At 41.6% G+C, this 10,219-nt stretch overlaps 1 protein-coding gene across 2 annotated transcripts; it reads right to left on the bottom strand.

The window, feature by feature from the left end:
- Positions 1-229: 229 nt before the first annotated feature.
- Positions 230-4,626, bottom strand: LOC123732758 (butyrophilin subfamily 1 member A1-like). Of its 2 annotated transcripts, XM_045712010.1 has the most exons (6): positions 4,440-4,626; positions 4,239-4,265; positions 2,008-2,340; positions 1,578-1,583; positions 968-973; positions 251-460 (listed from the first exon to the last, which is right to left on the bottom strand). In XM_045712010.1, the coding sequence occupies exons 2-6, from the start codon at positions 4,258-4,260 to the stop codon at positions 351-353; spliced, it is 477 nt and encodes a 158-aa protein (XP_045567966.1). In that variant the 5' UTR covers positions 4,261-4,265; positions 4,440-4,626; the 3' UTR covers positions 251-350. The 2 variants fall into 2 exon arrangements, with proteins under 2 accessions (XP_045567967.1, XP_045567966.1); XM_045712011.1 differs by lacking the exons at positions 968-973; positions 1,578-1,583 and having other exon boundaries at positions 230-460; positions 4,440-4,619.
- Between the last annotated feature and the right edge of the window lie 5,593 nt (positions 4,627-10,219).

Below are 10,219 nucleotides of genomic sequence, written 5' to 3' on the forward strand. Positions count from 1 at the left end.
TTCTCCTCAAGGTTTCTCTCTCACTTCTGGGTATCCCATCGTGTCAGTGTCTTTCTCCTCTAGTATATATCATCTTAGTCTTAAAATTTTAATTTTTTTCCATCTTCAAATCTGAGAGAGAGCTATTAACATATTTAGTTGGTTGTTTGAATAAGTAATATATTAATTCATTCAATAGTATACCTATAAATACATTATCATTTGATGAAGGTGGTACAATAATTTGTAATTATTTCCTACAGTCAACAGTTATCTGAGCTGAACCAATCATCAACTGGTCTATTGACTATTTGATACATTACAAATGAATTAGTCTGAAAAACTGAATGACATCACTCATGTTCCCTGATTCAACCCTCTCTCCTCCAGACTCTCTCATACTTACCAAGCTCACCAGCTGATGCCTCCCTCTTCAGCTTGTCCTCCTGGGTCTCATGTAGTAAATACTGTGATCCTGAGGCTACGGTGTAAAACAGAGAGGTGAGTTCTGTGTGGTAGACTACATCACTATATACAGAACAAACAGGACCAATCACATTTCTCCTGTCACTCAAGCCTCCTTCATGTAGGGACTGTGGGCACCAATGAGATCTGGTTAACTTCATAAATAATGTTGTTTTGTTATTGGCCTATCTCTGATCAAATTATTATTTTCATTGTTAGTGATAACCAGCATTGGGCTCTATGGGAGATACAGGATATTGTGTCAGGAGGCAGGGTTCTATGGAATATACATTCAGTAGAATTTGAAGAACATCTATACATCTTAATCCAACCTACCTTGAGAACATTTGGGGAGAGTATTGATAAATGTAAAGAAACTGATTTAATTTGTAGTCTTGAAGAAGACACACTGCTGTTCACAAGGCCTGTAGTTTTTATAGTATCAGATTAACACTCTGGTCTGTTCTTTGTCTTGTGTTATTGGTTGTCAATAAACAAAACAGACAAATAAGTAATTACTCACGTTGTTCTGATCATCCATTATCCAAGATGGAGAGTCATGAATAATGATCATGTAAAACAGAATGCATTAGTTATTATTGTTCATTGAATTTCTGTCTCATTACATAATTTAATGAAATACCATACATCATATTGGAATGACTGTTCATCACATTAATTACTAATGTACATCTAGGGAAAGGGATGTAAGCAGTGCTACTATTGGAACAGTCTAAACATCACAGAATGCTTCATACTAGGACATCAAACTGAACTCAAGCTGATTCCATGTTCATTTTGGAGTGTGAAATGTTGAGCTCTATGGCTGAAATATTGTAGGAGGACTATGTGAAATGTTGACCTCTATGGCAGATATATTGTAGGAGGACTATGTGAACATTCTGGATAATTTGAAGAACATCTATGACATCTTAATCCAACCTACCTTGAGAACATTTGGGGAGAGTATTGATAAATGTAAAGAAACTGATTTAATTTGTAGCCTTGAAGAAGACACACTGCTGTTCACAAGGCCTGTAGTTTTTATAGTATCAGATTAACACTCTGGTCTGTTCTTTGTCTTGTGTTATTGGTTGTCAATAAACAAAACAGACAAATAAGTAATTACTCACCTGCTCCTGATCATCCATTATCCAAGATGGAGAGTCATGAATAATGATCATGTAAAACAGAATGTATTAGTTATTATCATTACCTTCAAATCACCATCTGTCACATGATCCTCTCAAATACCATAGTGATGTGATATACATCAGAGGGGTATGAGTGTTCATCACATTCATTATTAATGACAATCAAGGGACGTGACAGTAATGTTGGAATGGTTCTAATGCTTTAGGACAAGCTCAAAGCTCAGAGTGATGGTAATATGCATTGTAACTAGTTGATATTCAGAATGAATCTAGTCTATTCATCTGTAACTCCTACTATGAACTCCTACCTACATGAGAAAGTAGAAGTGTTCTGTACAGGGAAAGAGACTGGTTGTTATTGCTGTTGTTTAGGTGTTTAGAAACATTACTGGAGTTATAGAACACTTACCTTCTCTATCCCATAAACCCACTGCAGCCTCCTCCTTCTGTTCTCCATGGATGACCTGACATATGTAGACTCCTCTATCTGACCTCCTGAAGTCTCTCAGCCTCAGAGACACGTTGCCTCTCTCCAGCTCCTGGGTGATCAGACTCACTCTGCCCTCATAGCCACTCCTCTCTGTCACCTGGCCATTCTGATACAGGTAAATACACTCTGTCTCTTTAAACCACCTGATCGTCGTGGCAACAGCACTGGTGTCAGGTGAGAGGTGACAGGGGAGGGTGACCTCTTCACCAACATCAGCCTCCACATAGTCTTCTGAGGTGAGTTTAAACTGAGCTGTTAAGAAAGAGAGAACATTTCATGTTTAATGACATCATCTGTGTCAGGAACACAAATACTCTCAGTACATTTATAAACACAGCTGAATGAAAAACTACAATAGACATACAACAACCAGGACCATGTCAATTCTAAAATACAACTCACACAATCCCAGACAGACATATTCATTTGAAGGAAAGTATTTATGTCATAGAAGAATGTGATGCTACAATCTAGAATGATATTATCCCATTTGTTCCCACATCTTTCCCAGACATGCCACTATGCAAATCTTATGCCACTAGTAAGCCTAACATGTCATCCATTTTGATTATTTATGTATTTATTTATTTAAAAGTCTGTTTTATGGACAATTGAGACAGAGTGCTCTGCCTATAATAACATGAACAGATATTTACCCCTATTCCTCAACCTCAATGTCTATATACCTCAGCCCACTTACCCACACTCCTAAACTCAATGACCCACACACCCCAGCCCTGTTACCCCCATGCCCTAACCCTAACACCCACATGCCAATACCCTCAAATCTATACAATCAAGTACAGATCCAGGCATATCCTGGCCCTAAATGACCTGTGTGTTACTCAAGACCCCAGTTCCTTTGCCAATACACCTCATCCCTGTTACTTTCCTATCTCAGCCCTGTTACCCACTTTCCTTAGGCCTGTATTCCCCAAGTCACCAACAGTAACCTATATCCAGCTATTCGCTGCACACCCCAACCCTGTTATCAGCATGTTTTAGTCCTGTGACATCTGACCTCTATACACTAATCATTTCATAGATAAAGTAATATTACAGTGGTATAACACATGTGCCCCAGCCCCCATCTCTTTTTTATACCACAAACGTTGTTGCCAGAAAGGATTTGAATGGGCAATAGACGTCCATCCAGCCCCATTACCTGTATGAACCTTGTGTATCCCTACACCCCATTATAAACCAGGGAAATCCATGGGCATACTCATATAAAACAGGTCTACCCCAGTGTCCAAGCCTCAACATTCATACTAACCAGGTCTACCATTGTGCAAGAGACACTAAACAAACCTAATAACATTAAATATCAGTTCAATTATTATACTTATTCAGTTCACTGGTCTATACATGGCCAATTCCCCCTGAAATAACAAAATATGAAGAAAGAAAAGGATCTGCTATGACTAAATATATAGAATAAATTAGAGGCACTGTATTTTCCCATTAGTCAGAAATGTTTGGCAGGTAGCCTAGCACTTAAGACCATTGGGCCAGTAACCCAAACGTCGCTGGTTTGAATCCCTGAGGAAACTAGGAAAACATTTGTTGATATGCCCTTAATCCTAATTGCTCTGGATACATATTTTATTTATTTAACGAGGCAAGTCAGTTAAGAACAAATTCTTATTTACAATGACAGCCTACCCCGGATGACACTGGACCAATTTTGCTCTACCCTATGGGACTCCCAATCATGGCTGGTTGTGATACAGCCTGGAGTTGAACCAGAGTCTGTAGAGACGCCTCTCACATTGAGATGCAGTACCTTAGACCGCTGCACCACTCAGGAGCCCAACTAATTTGTTGATATGTACAACTTTAACTTCTCTAGAGCCAGTAAAGTACAAAAGGTTTATTTTGTTCCGGATTGTGTCCGACTGGATTAAATGGGTTCTATAATAAAGAGATGTTTGGAGGGAGAGGTCACTGTGGAGCAGTAGAGCTGTTTCTCACAGACACAAACTCAGCTACAACTCCTCATGTTACGAAACACATTTCATCCAGACACACATTTACACATAAAGAGAAATAAAACCACAAACACATTTCATTTTCAATAGTTGGTTTAGTTCTGTTCTCCCAGATACATGAAAGAAAAGTTAATCATTAATTATAGCATGGTGACTTACTATGAACTCTGGACTCTGCCATTTTAACTGCAATAAAAAGAGAAAACATTCATATTTACATCATTACCATTCATCAAATTCTCTCTTTTGCTCAATCACACAGATACAAACATCACTTCCTCTTTCTCCAGTCCTCATTGTTTTAAAACAGGACTGTTGTGTCTAGTTTGGAAAGTGAAATATACTGAGATCTCCTCTTACCTTTACTGGTCTTCACGTCCTCCACTTCACATTCAAAATAGTTGATTTAAATCTATAACCACTCTAATAGTGACTATATGTGCATATCTACACGTTTTACAGAACAATCTACACTTCAGGTCTAAACTGAGACACAACTTTCACCTTCACATTTACACAGGTACTTGGAGTAAACTCCTCCCCCCAGCCTCTCTGGTTATTAGAAAACCCAGTCACAAAGTCTAAATTGTCTATAGGCCTATCGTAAAATGTCATGAAAACAGAAATGTACATTTCTGATCTTAATTTAAGTTTAAGGTTAGGCATAAGGTTAGCAGTGTGGTTTAGGGTTCAAATCAGATTTTAAGAATGTAACTCAGTTGGTAGAGCATAGCGCTTGCAATGCCAGAGTTGTGGTTTCAATTACTAAAAAAAGTATGAAAATGAATGGACTCACTACAGAGCATCTGGTAAAATGTAAAAATGGTCAGGGTTTGTGACTTTGTTAACTAGTGAGCAACATTAGAGGGTTTATGCTGTCATACAGCATGGTGCTGTCTTCTATCATCATATTTTAGTTAATCATCTCTAAAGTTCTAAAAAACGGTTTCAATTCAAATCAGAAGACCGATCCAGCCAGCAGATGGTAGTGATGTTCTTTAATTATAGTCATATTATCCTGAGCTGTAAAGATTTAACAGTGCCGATCAATATTAGCTTCTCTTATCTCTTTGGACCCATTCACATGAGTAAATGAGTGAAATTGCTTCCATGACAAATAGTCTCAATGCTTTTCCATCCCCTCCTAACAAAATAAATGTAGCTGACTGGTGGTCATTTACTGTCTGAGAAGAGAGTATCATTACCACCTGCTGGTCAATGTTGGGAACTGCGGTAAATTTACAAATCAGAAAGTCAGACATGCCATGTAGGGGGGCTGGGAGTAAAGGCTGAGTTTGGGTTAGGGTGTGCAGGGGACAGGGCTGAGGGTAAGGGCTGAGTTTGGGTTAGAGTGTGCAGGGACAGGGCTGAGTGTAAGGGCTGAGTTTGGGTTAGAGTGTGCAGGGGACAGGGCTGGGAGTAAAGACTGAGTTTGGGTTAGGGTGTGCAGGGGACAGAGCTGGGGACAGGGCTGAGTTTGGGTTAGGGTGTGCTGGGGACAGGGCTGGGCGTAAAGGCTGAGTTTGGGTTAGGGTGTGCAGGGGACAGGGCTGGGGTAAGGGCTGAGTTTGGGTTAGGTGTGCAGGGGACAGGGCTGAGGGTAAGGGCTGAGTTTGGGTTAGGGTGTGCAGGGGACAGGGCTGGGAGTAAAGGCTGAGTTTGGGTTAGGGTGTGCAGGGGACAGAGCTGGGGGACAGGGCTGAGTTTGGGTTAGGGTGTGCTGGGGACAGGGCTGGGCGTAAAGGCTGAGTTTGGGTTAGGGTGTGCAGGGGACAGGGCTGAGGGCAAAGGCTGAGTTTGGGTTAGGGTGTGCAGGAGACAGGGCTGGGAGTAAAGGCGGTAAGTATGGGAGGCTGAGTTAAGGCGTCTGCATGCTTCCCAGCCAAAACAATTCTGCAAAGTTCTTCCATATTTATGACGATTGTAGTGGCTTCCTTTCCTCTTGACCATAACCACTGCTCAAGCCTGAAGCGGGGTTGTTTCGGACGTATACAGTCCACATTCGAAGTTCCCAAACGGCCAAAACATTCAATGAGATCCAGAGATATGGTGCAACAAAAAGGTTTATTCTTCTTATATCTAACAAAAAAATGATTCTCCAATCAACTTAAAGCAGAGATTACTTGATGTGAAAAATACATAATATGACCTGTTTGTTTGTCTGGTCAAAAGGCTATACCACTCCCACATCTAGCTAGGACTCCCCCTCCCCCGAAGGCCCAACTTCCTGTCTTTATCCTGTCACTAACACACTGACCACAGTACAATGAATGGGCAAGAGGTGGAGCTAAAAACTAAGGTACACTTATAACAAAGGAATATATCTCAATCAGGTCAATATAAATCATAATGTACCTGATATTTCATCATATACATTCATATTTCAAATATTTACACACACGTACATAGAGCTCTGTTTGTTCTGTCTTTTACACAAATATGTCCACATCGGCTCTAACATACCGGCCCCTAATTGTTAACTGCACTGAATACATAACAGTTACTTAATATTCAAAAAATAGAGCCAATACACAAAACATTCTATACCAGAGCACTATTACGGTTCATAGCTACACTACCGTTCAAAAGTTTGGGGTCACTTAGAAATGTCCTTGTTTTTGAAAGAAAAGCACATTTTTGTCCATTCAAATAACATAAAATTGATCAGAAATACAGTGTAGAATTTTTTATGTTGTAAATGATTATTGTAGCTGGAAACGGCTGATTTTTAATGGAATATCTAAGTAGGTGTACAGAGGCCCAATATCAGCAACCATCATTCCTGTGTTCCAATCGCACATTGTGTTAGCTAATCCAAGTTTATCATTTTAAAAAGGCTAATTAATCATTAGGAAACCCTTTTGCAATTATGTTAGCACAGCTGAAAACTGTTGTTCTGATTAAGGAAGCAGTAAAACTGGCCTTATTTAGACTAGTTGAGTATCTGCAGCATTAGCATTCGTGGGTTCGATTACAGGCTCAAAATGGCCAGAAACAAAGACTTTCTTCTGAAACTCGTAAGTCTATTCTGGTTCTGAGAAATGAAGGCTATTCCATGTGAGAAACTGAAGATCTCGTACAACGCTGTGTACTTCACAGAACAGCGTAAACTGTCTCTAAACAGAATAGAGAGAGAGGGAGGCCCCGGTGCACAACTGAGCAAGAGGACAAGTACATTAGAGTGTCTAGTTTGAGAAACAGACACCTCACAAGTCCTCAACTGGCAGCTTCACCCCACCTTCAGGGGAGGGGGAGTCCTAGCTAGACGCAGGAGTGGTATTGTCTTTTGACCAGACAAACAAACAGGTACTTTTATGTATTTTTCATGTCAAGTAATCTATGTTTTAAATTAATTGGAGAATCATTTTTTTGTTCGATATAAGAAGAATAAATATTTTTGTTGCACCATATCCCTGGATCTCAATGAATGTTTTGGCCGTTTGGAACTTCGAATGTGGACTGTATGCGTCCCAAACAACCCCACGTCAGGCTTGGGCAGTGGTTATGCTCAAGAGGAAATGAAACCACTACAATTGTCATGCATATGGAAGTACTCTTCAGATTTTTGGGGGCTGGAAGCATGCAGAGTTGCAAAGAAAAAGCCATATCGCTGTCCAGTGTCTGTGTTCTTTTGCCCATCTTAATCTTTTATTTTTATTGGCCACTCTAAGATATGGCTTTTTCTTTGCAACTTTGCCTAGAAGGCCAGCATCCCGGGTCGCCTCTTCACTGTTGATGTTGAGACTGGTGTTTTGCGGGTACTATTTAATGAAACTGCCAGTTGAGGACATTTCTAAGTGACCCCAAACATTTGAACGGTAGTGTATATACAAATATACAAGGTCCCATAATTGACAAGAGTCCACTGATCTCAGTCTCAGAGTTAGAGTGTTCAACATCCAAAAATGTCAAGAGTATGACGTCCAGAAATGTAAGAATATGACATCCAAGAATCAGAGGTGCACTTGACTCAAAGATGGATCACTGTGTGTGTGTCTCACTCAGCTGCCTCCAGGAGCAGACAGAATTTATTGATAGGTCTCTGTAAGATGTTAATCTTGGTCTTTAACCATGACGCTCCGTACAAGACCTTTTGACCCATGGAAAAGCCTCCACCACATGACCCATTATCCAAGAGTTCCTTGGGACGGTGTCATCGACGATGACCACAAGGTCACCAGGATTGAGGTTTCTCTTAGGTTTTGTTCCACTTGTTCCACTCCTGCATAAGTGGAAGATACTCCTTTATCCATCTCTTCCAGAAGAGGTCAGTGATATATTGTATTTGCTTCCATCTCCATCATGAGAATAGATCTCCTCTCTGGAATAGTCCGGGTGGCAGGACTGGCTTTGTTTTCGATAAGCAGATGGTTCCTCTCTGGAATAGTCCGGTGGCGGACTGGCTTGATTTCAGATGAAGCAGATGGTTCCTCTCTGGAATAGTCCGGGTGGCAGGACTGGCTTTGATTTCAGATGAAGCAGATGGTTCCTCTCTGGAATAGTCCGGGTGGCAGGACTGGCTTTGATTTCAGATGAAGCAGATGGTTCCTCTCTGGAATAGTCCGGGTGGCAGGACTGGCTTTGATTTCAGATGAAGGAGATGGTTCCTCTCTGGAATAGTCCGGGTGGCGGGACTGGCTTTGTTTTCAGATGAAGCAGATGGTTCCTCTCTCGGAATAGTCCGGGTGGCAGGACTGGCTTTGTTTTCAGATGAAGCAGATGGTTAGCAGTCAGGGTTCTAGATCATTATGGTCATTTGTTACAGTTGTGATTGGTCTGTTGTTCATGATCACCTCAACGTCTGCAAAGCCTCATCATCCAGTCCCTTGCTCTTCAGGGACTGAATAGAGGATCTTTCTCCACCAGTTAGATCAACCTCTCCCATACCCCCCCCATGAATGACCATGTCACTCCTTCCTTCAGTAATTAATTTTGAATATTGTGTTCCAGCTCTTTCAGAGCTTCTCCTAGCTCTCTGTGTGCTCCAACAAAGTTGGTGCCATTGTCTGTTCTGACAAGTGTTACTGAGCCCCTTCGACAGATGAACCTGTGCAGGGAATTGATGCTGGAATCAGTATCCAGATAACTAGCAACTTCTAGATGGACAGCTCGACTCACAAGGTAAGTAAAGATCCCACCATACCACTTCACATGAACGTGGCCTCGCTTCACCTCTATGGGGCCGAAGTAATCTATGCCCACATGGCTGAATGGCGGCAAATCAGGTGACACCCGATCTTGTGGAATGTCGGCCATCTTCTGTTCTCCAGCTCTAGCTTGCATCTGCCTGCAGAAGACACAGCTCTTAAGGATCTTCCCTGCTAAGGAGTTGGCACAGGTTATCCAATATCGCTGGTGATGTCTGGAAAGCATGTGACCTCTCCCAGTGTGGCCAACCTGCTCATGGATGTGGAGTAAGATCAGTCTGGAGATGTGGGAGTCTTTGGGCAGGATCATAAGATTCTTTAGTTCCGTAGGCATAGCAGCTTTGCTTTATCTTCCTCCCACTCTCACGCTTTTCCAAACGTCAGTTTGAACTTGTCAATTTGTTCCTTCAGTGAGTTTGTTCAACTCTGATCTGATCCTGGATCAGTTTGTGAGAACTGGCTTTTCTGGCTTAACTGTAGAAGTCTCTTCAGTTTCAGCATCCAGGCATCAGCTTTCTTCAATCTGTTCCATGTTGTATAGTACTCAGTTTTCTGGCAGACTCTTTTCATCCACACTTGTACTATTCACGATGATGTCCTTTCTCAACTCTGGATCATCCGGAGGGATGGAGCCAAGCTCCTCGGTACTTCCACCATTGTGTTTCTGCTTTCTTCAGGATTTCTGGTCCTTTGAGGCATCTCTTAGAGTTCAGGAAAGTTTCAGCATGTAACCCTCGAGGCGTCGGTCAGGCTGGGTTGTGTTGGGAGTTCAAATACCTCCATTGAAGTTGCTTTCGACAGGTCACACGGATCACAGCAACCCTATTAGCCGACAAAGATATGGGAATCTCTTGGATGTTGTGGATGGGTTTAGCACAGACTGGCTGTCTGTCAGAATGTTGACCCAATCTGGAGCTCCAACCTTAAGATCCTGTCCACTCAAGACGGAATAAACAAGGCCAGAACTACCAGCCTGGGGGATTTGAGTCACGC

This window comes from Salmo salar, unplaced genomic scaffold (assembly GCF_905237065.1).
Source record: "Salmo salar unplaced genomic scaffold, Ssal_v3.1, whole genome shotgun sequence".
Classification (NCBI taxonomy): domain Eukaryota; kingdom Metazoa; phylum Chordata; class Actinopteri; order Salmoniformes; family Salmonidae; genus Salmo; species Salmo salar.